The sequence below is a fragment of the Parasteatoda tepidariorum genome, chromosome 10 (genome assembly GCF_043381705.1).
Source record: "Parasteatoda tepidariorum isolate YZ-2023 chromosome 10, CAS_Ptep_4.0, whole genome shotgun sequence".
NCBI classification, from domain to species: Eukaryota; Metazoa; Arthropoda; class Arachnida; order Araneae; family Theridiidae; genus Parasteatoda; species Parasteatoda tepidariorum.
This window is the reverse complement of record NC_092213.1, coordinates 71,985,569-72,005,587: the sequence shown is the minus strand read 5'-3', so window position 1 is coordinate 72,005,587 and position 20,019 is coordinate 71,985,569. Positions and strand designations below refer to the sequence as shown.

General features: G+C 31.3%; 1 protein-coding gene across 4 annotated transcripts in view; it reads left to right on the top strand.

Annotated features, from left to right (window-relative positions):
* Positions 1–16,265, top strand: part of LOC107455829 (uncharacterized protein CG3556) — a 37,833-nt gene extending 21,568 nt beyond the window's left edge. For 2 of the 4 annotated variants that reach the window (XM_043051526.2, XM_043051531.2), the window contains 3 exons: positions 2,628–2,799; positions 12,438–12,577; positions 16,099–16,265. In XM_043051526.2, coding sequence (XP_042907460.1) covers positions 2,628–2,799; positions 12,438–12,577; positions 16,099–16,166 — 380 coding nt within the window. In that variant the 3' untranslated portion in view covers positions 16,167–16,265. Of the gene's footprint in view, positions 1–2,627; positions 2,800–5,320; positions 5,461–8,966; positions 9,129–12,437; positions 12,578–16,098 lie in introns of those variants that run through there. The other 2 variants (XM_043051529.2, XM_043051524.2) reach the window with 1 other exon arrangement.
* Positions 16,266–20,019: the final 3,754 nt, after the last annotated feature.

Here is a 20,019-nt window from a genome sequence, read left to right as displayed (position 1 = left end):
AGAATAAGTAAACTCCTCCCGAAAACTAACTATAACTGAAATGTTTTTACTACCAGCCTTTTCTCTTTTCCGTCTCGCTTTCACCCCTGCCTAGAGGTTCAGTTCTTCCTTAAAAACGATGTATAAATAAACGTTACACTAAAAGAAAAATATATTTAATTTGATTCAGATATATTATCCTAAGTTTATGTGATTAAAGTAGAAAAGTACACAAATTTAGAAAGGCTTATTAGTTTTCGATTGCATAAAAAAAGCAATCAAAATAAAGGTTTAATAAATCATTAAATAAAGATTTATTTATTCTTTGATATAATAATCATTCAACGTGTAGATGACATAAGCACTTTTTTTCAATAATCCATTAAAAAATTTATTTTGCTTATTAATTTCAGATAAAAACTGAAGAGTGCCCGAACTTGTTTAGGCAGTAGATTAAGGTCTGTGCAGTTGAAAAAGATTCTCTTTAAACTTTGAATAGACTTCTATTCAAAGTTTAAAGTTATTCCTCTATAAAAACACTTAATCTGCTTTTTTAAAAACCTTGACGCCAATTTATATTTAAGTGAATCAAAACTGATTAATAGATAACGTGAAAAGACAAAAACATCAAAACCAGTATGATTTTTCCCAATCATAAGTTGAGTTTAACCAGCTATTGACATCTAATATAAATTAAATACGGTTTGTCGTTCGTGGATGGCTCGATAACATTTTAAAGTTTTTTTGTGAGAAGACAACTTTCTGCTGAGGTAGAGGGGTTGGACAAAATTTCGGAAACACTTCTACACTAACTCAATGTAAACATTATTTCTTTTTTCCAGCAAATATCTTGGAAGAGCTTACTTAGCAAAACCCTTGGTACTATTCGAAAGATCTCGAATGAAACTTTCAGAAATGGTGTTCTTTTTATTCATGCAAACTTTACAATTAATCAAAACAATTGTAGGAAGTTAAAAGCTTATTTTCCTTTAATTTAATACCACTATAGGTAACCAGACTTGTCAACTTGCTCCGGAAGGCAAATAAATATTTTCGAGTGGTAGTTTATTAACGTATGATTCTTGGTCTAATAAATTTAATTTTTTAGGTTTTTATCTACCACTATTTCTACATAAGCCGAAAGCTTATACGATTCGCCACTTAGCAGCAGTTCAGTCATGACACACCGCTTAAATAGTAAGCAAAATTAGTACAATATTAGCAAATTTTAGTTTGTAATTGTTTACCGTTTTTTTACATTATTATGGCGCGTCCGAAGCAGTTGGCATCTCTGGGTAAGGCCTGAAAGCGGGACGGAAAAGAGAAAATACTGGTAGAAGAACTATTTCAATATTAGATAATATTCGGGAGGAGTTAATCTATTCTCAACAATTCACTGTAAGGAAATTTATCACGGTAAAGAAGCAATTCAATATAAAAATTGCATCCGTTAAAAATAATTGGTAGTTATGGATTTTTATTATTCCCGGAAAAAAACTAAAAAATGAAATTTATTTGTTACCAGTTTTGACTCTTTTCCGTCTCGATATATATGGGCTTTCAGCCCTGCTCTGGGTATCCACCCGTAATTACCACTATAATTAAAAAGCAATAATTTAATAAATTTCCAATGTCATTGATTGATTTTGAAATTGCTGGTATTCAAGCATTAAAAATACCTATCAATTTCCTCTCTTATTTTATGTCGATTCATATTGTAAAAGCATCTTTGAATTTGTGACTACAGTTTTGTTAGGTAAAATCTTTCAAAAGAGTTGCTGTTAAAAGAAGGATTATATGCATAGAGTTAATACAGAAATGTTAACATATTTTTGTCCAACTACTATACCTCTTAACCTTGTATTGCTAAATTGTTTTCTTTTAATAAATTTCGTAAAAGGAAATGAAATATTCATGTGTCNGTACATCGAAATATGCCATTTTAACATAGTCAACATAGGAGGTACCGAACCCCCTTAAACTATAGCATGACATAAGTACTAAAAATGATGGATTATATAAGCCTGCGAATTATTTAGAAATAGTGGTAAATAAAAATCTACTAAATTTAATTTATTAAACCAAGAATTACAATTGATAAACTACCACTTTAAAATATATATCTGCTGTCCGGAGCAAGTTGGCATCTCTGTTCATGACACACCGCTTAAAAAGTAAGCAAAATTAGTACAATATTTGCAAATTTTAGTTTGTAATTGTTTACCGTTTTTTACATTACTATGGCGCGTCCGAACCAGTTGGCATCTCTGGGTAACCACCCGTAATTACCACTATAATTAAAAAGCAATATTTATTGAATTCCCAATGTCATTGATTTATTTTGAAATTGCTGGTATTCAAGCATTAAAAATGCCTCCTCTCTTATTTTATGTCGATTCATATTGTAAAAGCATCTTTGAATTTGTGACTACAGTTTTGTTAGGTAAAATCTTTCAAAAGAGTTGCTGTTAAAAGAAGGATTATATACATAGAGTTAGTACAGAAATGTTAGCATATTTTTGTCCAACTACTATACCTCTTAACCTTGTATCGCTAAATTGTTTTCTTTCAATAAATTTCGTAAATGGAAATGAAAAATTCCAGTGTCATATTAATGTTTCTATTTTAACCAATTTAAAATCTTCCAGATAACCAAGCTTCTAAAGCAAACGACTACACAGGTCCAAAAATGCGTGTTCGGTTTTCACTTTACGTGGGAGACGAAAAAGATGTGATCCATACTATTTCCCTCAGAGTTCCAGAGAACTACACGGCTTATGAAGTGATGAAACTAGCTGAAACAGAAGATCCAAAATACACGTAAGTATTTTAAGTTCTGTCCCTATTCTGTTTACCTCTTCGAGGGGCGAAGGGATAAAAACTTAGTCCATTTTAATGTTTTAAAAATGTTTATTATCTCTAAACTATACGGGCATTAATTAATCACCTTTTTTTACTGGCCAAATGCTCTGAGAAAACAGAAGAGTCACTCCTTTGAAGAAACTCTTGCTGCTCCACGTTTTCAATTTCAGACTGTGACGTCACGGAGTATCATAAACTTCTTACTACAAAAACATAATTTTTCGCATGTAACTAGCATTCCGGGTTTCTTTTTTGTAACTCCTTTTTTATGTAATATATTTTTTGAAAGTAATATAAAATAGCAGCACAGGGAATAAGGCATATTTTAAGCCAAATATTGTAAACCTAAAATAATAATTAATCAATAACACCAACGATGATAGACTCAACCAATCAGGTTACTGTAAGCAATCTAAATGATGTATTGCCTGCTGCTTTTGGCAACAGTTGTCGTTGTAATTTTGAAGACATCAATAGAAGGGTTTTTTTTCCGTCGAAATTTGTCTCATGTTATAATCTTTATGAAAATATATCTTTTTCTCAAAAGGAACTGTTCATTTACAATTATAATTTAGTTTCATAATTTTTTTCTATTTTTTTTTCTCCATCTTATCTGATTAAACAAATTTAACAATTGTAGTCAAATATCAGCTTGTGTGATTGCAACTTACAAAAATTCTCATAAAACACAAAAAGGGAAAACTTGATTTTTTTTGTTGTCACAGAAAACGCAAAAAATGCCAACTGAGGAATTTGAAAATTATCTGCAAGAACATATCCTGATGTGAATGAAAACAATATATTTATTCTGTTCTTTAGGAACTTTTAAATCAGTCCCGTATCTTCGAAAAAAAAGCGGACAAAAGTTTTGAAGGTAAAAAAAAGTGAATAAAATAAAATAAAAAAATTATTAAAATCCTGAACTACAAAAGTAAAATTAATTAATGCTTGAAACTTCTTACAATTTCGTTATCTGTTTTTTACTCTCATAATTCTAAATATTTATGTTTTATTTTAATTAAAACGCCTTACTTTTAAATATCTATGAAGTAAAATTTCGATTATTATGTGCCCGAGAATTATTTAGTCAATTAAAGTAAATTTAATAAGATTTTAAGGTTGTTTCCCAGTGATATAAAGCATAAAACATTACCATCACTGATAAAATATGTTAAAATTAGGTTTCTAAATTTTGGAGGTAGCCGGTTCAAATCCAGCCGTAACACCAGCTGTATCATTGTGACGTTCTTGTCTGCTGCATGTGGGATAATTTATGATCTAATACTTAATTATGGATTTGATAAATTTATTTTTGAATGATTTTGTCCACCACTACATTCTAACTACGTAAACAAATTTATTAAACCTATTGTTCTTTTCGAGCTTAAAATTCTGGTTCAATTATTTCTGCCCCGTGAGCCGTTCAATCTCTATATAATCAGTACTCTTTATGTTTTTAATCGTTGATTTTTTTCAAGTCCCACATCTAATTCTTTCCGGTGGTAGAAAATAATAGCATTGTTACTTTTTAACCATTATTACGTAGAATTTTTTCTAGTGATATTTTATTTTTGTCCCCCAAAATATATTACTGATGTTAAATGTATATATTTTTGTCTGAATTTATTAATAGAATTTATTTATAGAAATCATAAATTATTGCCAAATAACTTTTCACAGTTCTTAGGGAAACCGTTGCAGTTGAAGGGTATACGTTTTTCTTCCATGGGCTATTATTGATTTCGAAATTTTTATTCTACAAGGCCTCCTTTTCTACAATTTAATTATGAAAAAGAGATTGTAAAAAATATTATTAGTAATTATTTTAAATTACTTTTAATTAAAGTAGTGGCCGGCAATGTATGGCCTTCGGGCCGTACATTTTTTTTGTTGTTGTTTTTGTATTTGACCGTACGTTCATATATTTGGATTAAATACTTGCTGGCGAGATTGCAGGGTGGAATTTACTAACCAAGGCTGCCAATTTTCGGTAAAGACTATAAGTACTGGTCGTAAGAACATATCATTTTTATATTTAGTTTGGAGATATAAATTACTCATCACTACCACTATTTAGTAACACTTTAATACATGTGTAATCCATCCGCAATGCTAATATACAGCTGCAAAAATATACGTTTTTTAACTGTTTGTGGAACTTTTTTAACTGTTTATAATGGAGGAAATCATGAAAAATCACAGAAGACATCAAAAAAGAAAAAAAAAGACCCGGTTTCTAAAAATATATTAAATCGAACTATCAGAAGATTTTTCCCAGTGGTAGTGAAGAGACGCATAATTTTTTTTTTTATTTATCCATTTTCGTCACCACTTAAAACCATTTCATGTTTATTAATGTGTTTCGTTTACCATAATTATTTTTTTCATCTTGGTCGATATCTATGCTTTTAACAAACATGCATAAATTAGTGTAAGGTATTTCTGCTGAATATTAATTTTTGTATCAATTTCTTTGCAGTTTTATATACAAAAAGATTTCAGGTATGATGTATGTGTATCAAATTGATAAAACGATTAATGATCCTGAAAGAGGCTATTTCTGGATGCTTTATCAAGGCCGAGAAAATGATAATGCAACTCTTAACCACTACAATTTGAGTAAGTCGTTCATGAACTACAATATACACTAATTTACTTCTTTGGAGATGTCTTCTGAGAAGTTAAATATGCAAGTTAAATATGCAGTTGATATGTTAATTTTGCACACTTTTTAGAAGGCTCAACGCGACGAAATAATTACAAAATGGCGTGTCTAATAAGCTTTCGATTTTACTGACTACTTCGTTTATTTACTACTCCGGAGATGCCAACTGCCCCGAATTAGACAAAAAAATTTAAAAAGCGATAAAGAACTACTAAGTTAAATATGCAGATTTTATGTAAATTTTGCCAACTTTTTAGAAGGCTCAACGCGACGAATTAACTACAAAATGGCGTGTCTTATAAGCTTTCGATTTAATGACTACTTTAATACTCCAGAGATGCCAACAGACAACGAAGTAAAACGGAACTATATGTAGTCGCTGATGATTTCTTAAATCCTATGCCGCTATGGTTTTTTCCTTAACTTGCAACGGAGTATAGACCTCATTGTATATTTCCTCCTTTGTTCTCATAAACTGTTTCATTTAATTAAGCAACTAAATAAGGATGATTTTTAATACTCGCTCCGTCCCAAATCAGTTGCCACATTTCAAGCCGCAAATAACTTCCGATGCTATTTAGTAGATCGACACCAGTAAAATTACATTACGAATAAATTCACGATTCATTTTCTAGAAGATAGTTTTACACGATAACGGGTAGAAGAGTCTTTACAAAATTTGTCGTGGCTTTTTTTTTTGTTACAGTACCCCTAAATGACAGAACTTTTTTTTAGCGGAATCCTGACTTTAAAAATAAAGCTCATAAGTAGCAACTGTTAAAACGTCAACCAAATAAAAAAATTTTGTAATCAAAAACAGTCTTAAAATTTATTTTTATGTAAGGCAGCTGAATTCGCTGGTCTGCAGCGGTTTTTAGTTTAGTAGTTTTTGTTGTATGCTTGAGTTGCAGTTGAATATAATAAGGTGAATTATAGCTTTCGGAAAAGAACTATTATAAACTATAAGAATGGTTATCAGAGAAAAATATATCTTTATTCTGGGATTTGGTTATTTTATTTTGAGTTGAAAAATTTGATGATAAATACTGATGCAACAATTTGTGAAAGCATATTCTTTTCGCAATTTATTAGAACAATATAATGTTATTGGATAGTTTTTTTTTCTTCCAATGAGCTGCACAATCAGTCACGATGAGCAGACCTAGTGCGTTCTCCAGAAGTGGTATCCACTCTTTCAGAACCACCACAATGGGTGAGATACCGTTGGCCATGCTAATTTGGACGTTTAGTTTCTGCCACACTAGATGGCAGCACCGAGACTCTATTTTGAATGCTAATGTGCACTAGGAATTTACTTTTGCCGGAAATGACAAGAGCCAATAAGGCACTCCAGGGATCTTTTCATACCGCATAATTGTATGACATGGCCGCTGAGGATTTTGTGTATCCCGAAAATCCGGTGTCTGCGCCGAGAATCGAACCCCCAGACTTGGGCTCAGAAGGCCGACGACAAACCCACTGCTCCACCCTATTGGAAAATATATATATTTATTTAAATTCTATTTCCTTTTTCACTGGTACTTTACTTAAATAATTTCATGAATTTAACCAAAAATATTAAATAAATAATAGATTATTAGTCAAATAAAAACATAGTTGCAGGTTTTAGCTTATATGCTTATAAAACAGCGATAACTTTAAACTCCTGTCTGTGCACGGGAAAGTCATCTGCAATAATAAAATGAAGAGTTAGTCTATATAACTCTCTCATAAAACCAGAACTGTTTGAGGTAGAATTCTGAAATTTGGACAGAGGGAAGGGGGTATTTTAGACCCTTGCCTAGAAAACGTTCATTAGATCGTTCTTGGGCTGATCTACTAAAAACGTGTTATACTTAATCTACTAAAGTAAAGCCTCAGGGAGGGAGAAAATACGATATTAAATAGATAAAATATTTTAGCATCATTAACACACTAATGCCTAGCAACGAAAAGTGGTCTTGTGATGAAAGACACATATTTAAAATATGTCATACAACATATTTCTGATAACTATCACTTCTCATTTAAAATTGCAAATAAACTAAGTTTAAAATATAATGAAATATTATTGTAGTTAATAAGCAGTAGTGAATAGAACTATCTGGTTTTGTTTTACGAAATAAATCTTAATATTGAAACATTAATTTTACCGCCTTTTTCTTATAAAAGAACGCTTAGGACATAAGAATTGCTTTTACCGGATTCAGTGATTCTCTTCATTTGCAATTCATAACCTCATTGTAACTCCACCAAGATGAAGCTATAGATCAGGGGTTTCCAACTTACATCAAATGGCGGGCCGCAACTTTATCAAAATTTAATGTAGGACTTTTTTTATGTTTGAAGAAACATTTAATATTACTGTCAGATTTTTAAGCTGTACAAAGCAAAAGTATTGAATTAAAAATTAAAATAAGAAGTAGATTTTTAAAAATACTTAACTGTTACAAATAATATTTAAAAAAATATTAAATAAATAATAAAAATTCTGGCTACAATAACTTTAATGTGCACCTATGTATTAAACAATTAATGCGCAACAGATATCTAATTGTTAAGATATAAAACTTTAAAAAGGTTGGTATTAAAACTTGCATAATACCACACAAAATGTTTAATGAGAAAATTGAGGTTTGTCTGCTGCAACCACCAGAGAATAGATAGTTAAATTTAAAATTTACAAAGAAGTGTGAATATTTTCGTCCAAAATGAGTGGTTTCAAGAAGTTAAATAGGAGAATTTCTTCGAGAAAATTTCTGATACACACACGCTGAATTATATTCACGAAATACAAAAAAATTAAATAAAAAAGAGCAACATACACGATTATTTTTGTGTTTGAATAAATATTTTCTTGGATGCAAAAACCACCGAGAAATAAATTTTTTTTGCACTGTTGGTATGTTAAATTTCATAGAAACGAAGAAATTAGGTTTCTATTAACGAGAAAAGTATTTTAAACCCATACAGATTTTTTATGAAAATTGTCCGTAAAAAAAATGATAACTAATATATTTTAGTTCGCGGGCCACAAAAAAAAGCTTCGCGGGCTGGATGCAGCCCCCGGGCCGCCAGTTGGAAACCCCTGCTATAGATGAACAGGAAAAGGGCCGAATGTCTCATAAAGCTTAAGTTCAGGTAGTTATCCAATTCGAAGAACAGGATGTCAATTAATAATAACCAGAGAATTTAACTTCAACCTAGTAGCAAGTTCGTGACTACTCTTGTTTATTCAGAAATATTAATTATAGTGGTTATACAAAATTATTAAAATACATTTAATTTTGTTACTATTCTTATATTATGTATAAGCCTCATAGCACTCTGTGTTTCATAATACTTTATTTGTCTGGAAGATTATGGATTTAATTTACCACCATTGTGTTAGGTTTACAAAAAGAATCAATATTTTATAAACTTCTAGAAATGTATTATTTATTTTCTTTTATTTTTGTAGGTCCAGATCAACTTGTTATGCAGGATAAAGAGCATCTCGTCATGTGGTACAAGAAAGCTCATTTCTGAAAAAAGAAAATCTCAATGATTAATTTTTACATTAACTAGCAAAATTGTACTTTATATTGTAGAGAGAAATATTAAAAAGTCATTTCTGATTGCATTAAGTTTAGTTAATATACATGGTGAACCCAAACTATTTTTTAATCTTTGACGACAATTCAAAATTAAAATTTTACTGATTACTTTTTGAGGAATAAAACCAAAACTTTTTTTTAAAAAAATACATTTGTTTTTGAGGTTTATGTCTTCTTTTAAGCATTTTTTAAAAATTTTCAATTCTGCGGTATCACAATTTATGTCTTTTACAAAGAATTTGCAATTAAGCTATGCAATATGATGGTCTAAAAAATCATTATTGAGATCCCGATGTATGTTCTTATTTCGGATAAGTGTTATTTTTCGGAATATTTTATTCTGATATCTTTTGAGTCTGTTTAAGTGTGATTGGGAGATGTTACACCATAGATTCTCAACCTTTTTAACGTTGCCGCCCCCTTAAGGAGCAAAAAACCTTTCAACGCCCCCTTCGTGAAAATGCAGTTGTTTAGAGCATGGGGACGGAGGGAGGTGTGCTGAATTATAAGCAAAATCTTAATTTCTTTACGCTTTAAATTTGTTTGGTCTCTTTAAAAAATATAATGTGCTCATTAACTCAATAATTTTCTCGCGGCAGGTAATCGCAGTCTATTTGTTATAATAAAAATAAATACGTTTAATGAAAAAAATACAACAAAGAAACCTATGCTTAAAAAAATAATTTATTCTCAATTAGATAATTAAAAAAACAACCAAAATGATTTTTAACACTAAAAAGTAGTATCAGAGAAACATTCAAGTAATTATGTTTGTGGGAAGATTGTATTTAATGGTTCAGAACCAATTTCTTAACGGTCGGCTCAATACTTTTAGTGAGATGAAGACGCTAATCCCCTCGTTCCACAATTTTAAGTTGATTTCTTATTTTTGTGATAAGATCTGTAACAACATTGATTCCACATTCGACAAGCTATGAGGAAGGGGAGGCAATTAAAAAATGTTTAATGATAGTCTACAGTCCAGGACAGAGACGACTGATGTTCCCTTTAAGCAAAAATTCTGTGAGACGATCATCATTTCAAAGTTTACTTATTTAAAAGTTCAACCAATTCCTCGTAAATCTGAACCTCTGCTGTTTCAATGTTCACAAAAGGGTTCAGAACCCATAAACCCATTGAGGCACTTCTAGGGAACAAAACCATGTGCAAAGAGTCAAGGTGTTGACAATATTCTTGTGCGTCATCAGAGTGAATTTAGCCTGCTGGGCTGAACTCATTCCAACCAAAATTCTGCTTACACGAAATGATTTTTTTTAGAAAGGCAGAAATAACTGATTTCGTAGGGATCAAATTGAGCTCGTTGCCTTGAAGATGTAAATTATCACCCTTAAATTTTACAGATAAATCTGTCAAAGTCTTTCTTAAATTCTAGCAATCTGTCTCTCAGTGCTACATCTCTGTTTTCGAGGAACTCAAGCATAGAGTCGAAAAGTTTCCAATACCTATTGAGACAGAAGCTTTTGGAAAGCCAGCGAATCTCGGTGTATAGTAGCAAGTGATTGAATTCTTTATCGTTTTTCTTTCACAGCTGTCTGAATAATAAATCGTATAGAACATTACAATGAATTTTGTTTACAGCAGAGATGGCATATTGCAATGATTGATGCAAATGGTTGCTGAGATTTCCCCCTACTAAATGCTTTCTTTGAATCACGCAGTGAACAGCTAAGACATCTGGTACCTTCCTTTCCAAAAGGGCAATGTCGACCCAACATTGCAGGAGCCTATCAGTGGTTATAGACATAATATTCGAAAGAGGAATGTTTTTCTCTTTAAAATAGTCTTTGAAAGTATTAAAAATAGATTTACCTTTGATATCTACAATCAAGCTTCTTGCAAAAAGCATCTCTTGAATAATTTTTCCTACCTTTACAAACCGGACTTATGCCTACAGTAAGACCTACATTATCTGGCAAGGTTGATTTATCAACATGAAGGGAAAATTCGTTGGATATTAAAAGTTTGCGTAAAGAAATTTCAACGTCTTCAGCCAATTCATCATTTCGTCGCCGCACTGTATCGTTGCTTACGGGATATTTTTTTTTATTACAATGGATGCGACTGGATGGTGTAAAACTGTTTCTAAAACTTCCTTGACAAACGACAGTATCAACTCTGCTCCGATGGTATCAGCGGTCCCATATTTAGCAATAAATTTTGATATATTATAAGAAGCTATTAAGCCATCGTCGCATTTTTGTGATGAGGTTGCTAGTAACCCAAAGACCGAAGGTGCCTTCAGAAGTGTGAAAGAAGATGTTCATGAAAAATGTCAAATCTTTATTTTGTTTATCAGGATAAGTTTTTTGCAAATGCTCCTAATAACGGTAAGATTTCATTACCTCATTAGATAAAACTTTATTACAAAGTAAACACATGGGTAGTTGAGAGTTCAACAGTGATTGAACAATTCCCAACTTCAAGTATGCGGCACTGTATGGATGACACCTCTTTTTATTAACCGACATTGTTGGTGGCAGGGGAAAAAACTGTAATGAAGCTAAGAAAAACCATTATAAGAAACACGGGTCAAATCAAAAATTCATACTGAAAGCGCAATGACTTCAATTTTCACCAAATGGCTTGAATAAGTCAAAGGCAAAAGGTACAGACTCATGCGCTGAGGTGTGTTGGTTCGGATCGAAGAATAGGTGCCGTATAAGTTCGTTTNTATCGAAATTTTTATTCCACAAGGACTTCTTTTCTACAAATTGAATTATGACAAAAAATTGTAAAAATTCCATTTTTTGAAATTAATTTTCCTAAAGAAGTGGCCAGAAATGTATGGCCTTAGGCCGCAATTTTTTTTAGTATTTGACCGTACGTGTTTATATTTGGATTAAATACAGGCGGGCGAGATTGCAGAGCACATTTTACAAACCATCAAAGCTGCTACTTTCGGTAAAGATTAAGTACTGGTCGTAAGAACATATCATTTTTATCTTTTGTTTGGAGAAATAAATTACTCATCACTTAATACATGGGTAATCCGTAATGATAATATGCAGCTGCAAATATATAATTTTTTTTTAACTCTTCTGGAACCGAGAAAGTCATTAAAAAAATGAGACAATATCTCATAAGATATTAAATCAAATTTTCAGAAGATTTTTCCTAGTGGTAGTGAAGAGACGCATAATTTTTTTTTTCATTTGTGCAATTTCCCACTTAAAACCATTACATGTTTATTAATGTGCTTCTTTTACGATAATTATTTTCTCATCTTGGCCGGGATCTGTGCTTTTAACAAGCATGCATAAGTTAGTGCAAGGTATTTCATTTGAATATTAATTTTTGTATCAATTTCTTTGCAGTTTTATATACAAAAAGATTTCTGGTATGATGTATGTGTATCAAATTGATAAAACGATTAATGATCCCGAAAGAGGCTATTTCTGGATGCTTTACCAAGGCCGAGAAACTGATAATGCAACTCTTAACCACTACAATTTGAGTAAGTCGTTCATGAACTACAATATACACTAATTTACTTCTTTGGAGATGTCTTCTGAGAAGTTAAATATGCAAGTTAAATATGCAGTTGATATGTTAATTTTGCACACTTTTTAGAAGGCTCAACGCGACGAAATAATTACAAAATGGCGTGTCTAATAAGCTTTCGATTTTACTGACTACTTCGTTTATTTACTACTCCGGAGATGCCAACTGCCCCGAATTAGACAAAAAAATTTAAAAAGCGATAAAGAACTACTAAGTTAAATATGCAGATTTTATGTAAATTTTGCCAACTTTTTAGAAGGCTCAACGCGACGAATTAACTACAAAATGGCGTGTCTTATAAGCTTTCGATTTAATGACTACTTTAATACTCCGGAGATGCCAACTGACAACGAAGTAAAACGGAACTATATGTAGTCGCTGATGATTTCTTAAATCCTATGCCGCTATGGTTTTTTCCTTAACTTGCAACGGAGTATAGACCTCATTGTATATTTCCTCCTTTGTTCTCATAAACTGTTTCATTTAATTAAGCAACTAAATAAGGATGATTTTTAATACTCGCTCCGTCCCAAATCAGTTGCCACATTTCAAGCCGCAAATAACTTCCGATGCTATTTAGTAGATCGACACCAGTAAAATTACACTACGAATAAATTCACGATTCATTTTCTAGAAGATAGTTTTACACGATAACGGGTAGAAGAGTCTTTACAAAATTTGTCGTGGCTTTTTTTTTTGTTACAGTACCCCTAAATGACAGAACTTTTTTTTAGCGGAATCCTGACTTTAAAAATAAAGCTCATAAGTAGCAACTGTTAAAACGTCAACCAAATAAAAAAATTTTGTAATCAAAAACAGTCTTAAAATTTATTTTTATGTAAGGCAGCTGAATTCGCTGGTCTGCAGCTGTTTTTAGTTTAGTAGTTTTTGTTGTATGCTTGAGTTGTAGTTAAATAAAATTAGGTGAATTATAGCTTTCGAGAAAGAACTATTATAAACTATAAGAATGGTTATCAGAGAAAAATGTATCATTATTCTGGGATTTGGTTATTTTATTTTGAGTTGAAAAATTTGACGATAAATACTGATGCAAAAATTTGTGATATTCTTTTCGTAAATCCTTTTCGTATTTTATTCGAACATTATAATGTTATTGGAAAGTTTTTTTTCTTCCAATGAGCTGCACAATCAGTCTTCCCGATGAGCAGACCTAGTGCGTTCTCCAGAAGTGGTATCCACTCTTTCAGGACCACCACAGTGCGTGAGATACCGTTGGCCATGTTAATTTGGATATCTAGTTTCTGCCACACAAGATGGCAGCGCCAAGACTCTATTTTAGATGCTAAAGTGCACTAGGAATTTACTTTTGCCGGAAATGACATGAGCCAATAAGGCACTCTAGGTATCTTTTACATGCCGCATAATTGTACGACATAGCCGCTGAGGATTTTCTGCATCCCGAAAATCCGGTGTCTGGGCCGGGGATCGAACCCCTAGACTTGGGTAAAGAAGGCCGACGACAAACCAACTGCGTCACTCTATTGGAAAGTATATAGATTTATTTAAATTCTATTTCCTTTTTCACAGGCACTTTACTTAAATAATTTCATAAAATTAACCAAAAATATTAAATAAATAATAGATTATTGGTCAAATAAAAACATAGTTGAAGGTTTTAGCTTATCTGCTTATAAAACAGCGATAACTTTAAACTCCTGTCTGTGCACGGGAAAGTCATCTGTAATAATAAAAAGAAGGGTTAGTCTATATATCTCTCTCATAAGACCAGAACTGTTTGAGGTAGTATTCTGAGATTTGGACAGAGGGAAGGGGGTATTTTAGACCCTCGGCTAGAAAATTTTCATTAGATCGTTCTTGGGCTGATCTACTAAAAACGTGTTATACTAAGGTGAAGCCATAGGGTGGGAGAAAATACGATATTAAATAGATAAAAAAAATATTTCAGCATCATTAACACACTAATGCCTAGAAACGAAAAGTGGTCTTGTGATGAAAAACACAAATTTAAAATATGTCATATAACATCTCTCTTATAACTATCACTTCTCATTTAAAATTGCAAAAAAATTAAGTTTAAAATTTAATTAAATATTATTGTAGTTAATAAGCAGTAGTGAATGGAACTATCTGGTTTTGTTTTTCGAAATAAATCTTAATATTGAAACATTAATTTTACCCCCTTTTTCTTATAAAAGAACGCTTAGGACATAATAATTGCTTTTACCGGATTCAGTGATTCTCTTCATTTGCAATTCATAACCTCACTGTAACTCCATCAAGATCAAGCTACAGATCAGGGGTTTCCAACTTACATCAAATGGCGGGCCGCAACTTTATCAAAATTTAATGTAGGACTCTTTTTATGTTTGAAGAAACATTAAATATTAGTGTCAGATTTTTAAGCTGTACAAAGCAAAAGTATTGAATTACAAATTAAAATAAAATGTAGATTTTTAAAAATACTTAATTGTTATAAATAATATTTAAAAAAATATTAAATAAATAATAAAAATTCGGGCTACAATAACTTTAATGTGTACCTATGTATTAAACAATTAATGTGCAACAGATATCGAATTGTTAAGATATATAGCTTTAAAAAGGTTGGTATTAAAACTTGCATAATACCACACAAAATGTTTAATGAGAAAATTTAGGTTTGTCTGCTGCAACCCCCAGAGAATAGATAGTTACATTTTAAATTTAAAATTTACAAATCTGTGTGTGAATATTTTCGTCCAAAATGAGTGGTTTCAAAAAGTTAAATGGGAGAATTTCTTCGAGAAAATTTCTGATACACACACACTGAATTATATTCACGAAATACAAAAAAATTAAATGAAAAAGAGCAACATACACGATTATTTTTGTGTTTGAATAAATATTTTCTTGGATGCAAAAACCACCGAGAAATAAATTTTTTTTGCACTGTTGGTATGTTAAATTTCATAGAAACGAAGAAATTAGGTTTCTATTAACGAGAAAAGTATTTTAAACCCATACAGATTTTTTATGAAAATTGTCCGTAAAAAAAATGATAACTAATATATTTTAGTTCGCGGGCCACAAAAAAAAGCTTCGCGGGCTGGATGCAGCCCCCGGGCCGCCAGTTGGAAACCCCTGCTATAGATGAACAGGAAAAGGGCCGAATGTCTCATAAAGCTTAAGTTTAGGTAGTCATCCTATTCGAAGAACAGGATGTCAATTAATAATGATCAAAGAATTTACCTTGAACCTGATACAAAGTTCGTGACTACTCTTGTTTATTCAGAAATATTAATTATAGTGGTTATACAAAATTATTAAAATACACTTAATTTTGTTACTATTCTTATATTATGTATAAGCCCCATAGCACCCTGTGTTTCATAATACTTTATTTGTCTGGAAGATTATGGATTTAATTTACCACCATTGTGTTAGGTTTACAAAAAGAATCAATATTTTATAAACTTCTAGAAATGTATTATTTATTTTCTTTTCTTTTTGTAGGTCCAGATCAACTTGTTATGCAGGATAAAGAGCATCTCGTCATGTGGTACAAGAAAGCTCATTTCTGAAATAAGAAAATCTCACAATGATTTATTTTTACTTTAACTAGCAAAATTGTACTTATATTGTAAAGAAATATATTAAAAAGTCATTTCTGATTGCAATAAGTTCAGTTAATATACATGGTGGGCCCAAATTATTTGTTAATCTTTGACGACAATTCAAAATTTAAATTTTACCGATTAGTTCTTTTAGGAATAAAACCAAAACTTTTTTTAAAAAAATAATTTTGTTTTTAAAGTTTATGTCTTCTTTTAAGCGTGCAAATGCAAAAATTTTATTAAATTCTGCGGTATCACATCTTATGTCTTTTACGAAAAATTTGCAATTAAGCTGTGCAATATGATGAATCTAAAAAATCGTTATAGAGATCGCGATGTATGTTCTTATTTCGGAAAAGTGTTATTTTTCGGAGTATTTTATTCTGACATCTTTTCAGTTTCTTTAAGTGTGATTGGGAGATGTTACACCAACCTGGAGATGAGTAAGATAGGATGGGTCGGATCAAAGAGATGTAGAGTAAAGCGTTTGAATCTGAGTTCCACTTTAAAGTTCTGAAGAAGAATTTGTAATTTGTGACTGTTTGCTTGTGCCTTACTGATAATTGATTTGACGGGATCTTTCCAATGGAATTTGCTGTTTCTTCCAGACCAAGATTTTTCGCTCTTTTAAAAATGGGAATCATTTCGTTAAAACGAATTTTGTTTCGGAGAATGGTTTTTCTTTTAAGTTGTGTATATCAGTAGTTTCAACTTTTCTCTGTTCACTTTAAATTTTTAGTCTAGCCACCAAGTTTCTATTTCGTTCAGCTTTTCTTGGATGTTGGTGTTTTTGGATTTGAAGACCGACGTGCCATTGAAGTGGGAACACTTGCGAGGATTTAGAAAAACCCTTGTTAGTAATAAATTATTAACTTGCATAAAAAGTGTAGTTTGAAGAGAGAGTTCGATTGCATATTTGAAATAAGCGATGCGAAAGCATCGTTGAGTTAAAAAAATTTAGTACATATAGTCAAAATAATGTCACCAGATCAAGTCAATTACTACATGTCATCAAAATACCATCGAAGAATCGTTCATGAAAATTAATTTGTGCTTAAAATTCAACTCATAATGTTATCTTTTGAAAACTTTGTTGAATAATGCACTTGCAATTTCTTCTTAATGCGTCTCATACAGATATATTTAGCATAATAAATTCTATATATAGGTTTGAGGTAAAAGAATTTCAGGAAGGTTTTGATGGGGTATANTATATATATGCGAAATAAATGATAATATTTTTGCTCTCCAAAACATTTTACTTTTTTGCTGCAATTAACTTGTCGTAAAAAGGCCATTTATAAAAGTGTTTAAATTTCTCTTTTTTAGATGAATGACATTTACAGGATAGAGACCATAAGCTCCTTGACTTCTTAATTAAGTTAATAGAATTTTATAGTATAATAATTCATTTTTTAAAAAACAATATTTTACTCAATTCTGATTCTCATTTCATCATATTCATCTCCACGGGAAGCAATATTTTTCTTTCAAAAATAAGTTGTACTTTTTTCAAATAAAATAAAACTTTTTTTTAACTCTTATTTGGAAACAAGTTTTTCATAAAAAAAAAGAAAAGAATTATAATAAAATAAATTAAAAAAATATTGAAAACTGTCTTTTTCAAGTAATAGTGTGTAGGGAGAGGATTTTCGGTGGTAGTAAAAACTTATTACACAAGTAATGCACCCAAATAAAAATAAATATGTAAAACCAATAAAAGTAAAATTGTTTTATATTACGTCTCCATGTAAAAAACTTAAAAAAATTTTTTTTACTTAATTGTTTTTTTTAATTTTTTTTTTAGTTTTATGCCTCTTTGTGTGCGAAATGCTGAATATTATATTTGGAATTTTTCGAAAAAAGTGCATCAAGCATAGAGCTTTAGTTTAAATTTGAGAACTCTAGTTAGCTGGAAGGTGGTCGAAATTTTTTTATGACAATAATCTACACTAGGAGATTTGAATTTACTTGTACTGATTTAAGTATTAAAATATATTTCTTGTCCAGGACAGAGCTCTAGTTTAATCTTAAACACTGAAACTGGGCGACAAGTGGTCGAAAGTTGGACTGATGACACTGGAAAACAATCTTTTTTTCCCTGTTGCATTAGGATTCTTGGTTATTTTCGATCGAGTCATCGAATACATATTTGTACTCTCCACTTTTTATGCAATTTAAATAATATCTTACTGATCTGATTTTTAAAGTTCACTCGAGTTAAAATGGAAAACACATTTCACTGCTTGTAGAAGATTATATATTTCAGTTTCTGATGATATATATATATATACTTTAAAGTCATTTTTTTAAAATCTGAAGCGATATTTTCAAGGAAGCAGCCATATGTGTATGTTTGTATATATACGTGTAAGGTTTCTTATTAACTTGTACAAACCAAACTATAACTACCATTTATATATTTCAGTTTCTGATGTGATACGTTAAGGTCGTTTTTTTAAAAAAAATCTAAAGTGATATTTTGAAAGGAGCAGACACATGCGTATATTTACACATATACATATAGGTTCCTTATAAACTTTACATAAGGACAAAAAATAAACCAAACTGAAAACAGCATTTTAAAAAAAATCAATAGAGTGCGAAACAAAACTAATTTCATATATGAATCCCCACACCCAAATTTGGGTAACATCAAGTACTGGTATAAATACAACAAAAAAATTTTTTTCCCAGGTTGATGAATTTCTTTTGGGGATAAATTCTATTTTGACACGTTCACGCCGGGAAAAGTAAAAATACTGGTTGAAGAACTATTTCAATATTAGATAATATTCGGGAGGAGTTAATCTATTCTCAACAATAACTATTCACTGTAAGGAAATTTATCACGGCGAAGAAGCAATTCAATATAAAAATTGCATCCGCTAAAAACAATTGGTAGTTATGAGACATTTCTCTTTCGGTTCGTTTACTGAAATCCTCTTAATGATGACCATGGACTTGCTGGTATAGCTTATTTATTTCATGAATTTGGGTTATATTACTATTTACAATAAATTATAAAAATATAAATGAGCGGCAGAATATAATATTCCGGAGCGCGACTGCTCCCTTCTGTTCATACATTCTCTCTCATAGTTCAGCTAATACTAAATAAAAATCCTCTTTCTCAGGAGAAAAAGTCCTTCGCTCCACCCCCAATTTAGGGGAACGACACTTCCCGTGTCCCTTACCCTCTGACTCTTAGGTCAGGGGTCAATCAAATGCGTGGGAGAGGAATCAGGACCCTGACAGTAGTTATGGATTTTTATTATTCCGGAAAAAAACTAAAAAATGAAATTTATTGTTACCAGTTTTTAATGCAGTGAGCTGCCAAGATCAGACAATCTAGCGTTACCCACCTGTGGGTTACCCCGGCGTGAACGTGTAGCCACCAGAAATCTCTTCATTACAATCATTAGTTACTTATTATATTATCACCAAATACTAAATTCTAAATGAAATTAAAGCACTTTAACCCGTAACCAGTCTTTCTAGTGTTAACCCGTTTTGTCCCGACTTTATATATTGAAATGATACAAAAAGTGGTTTTATGGAAAANAAATAATAAACAGAAACCGAAACTAAAATCGAAACTACAGGCGGGCAGAAATAAGTATACGGGCAGAAATAAGCAACTTCCGGTTATAGACGGGCAGAAATGAGCAACTTCCGGTGGGGGCAGAAATAAACAACTTCCGGTTGTAGGCGGGCAGAAATAAGCAACTTCCGGTTGGGTAGAAATAAGCACCCCTTGACTTTCCGTGATGACGTCAGGAATAGGGACCCCCCGCTGTACGCTGTAGCGCTGTCTATA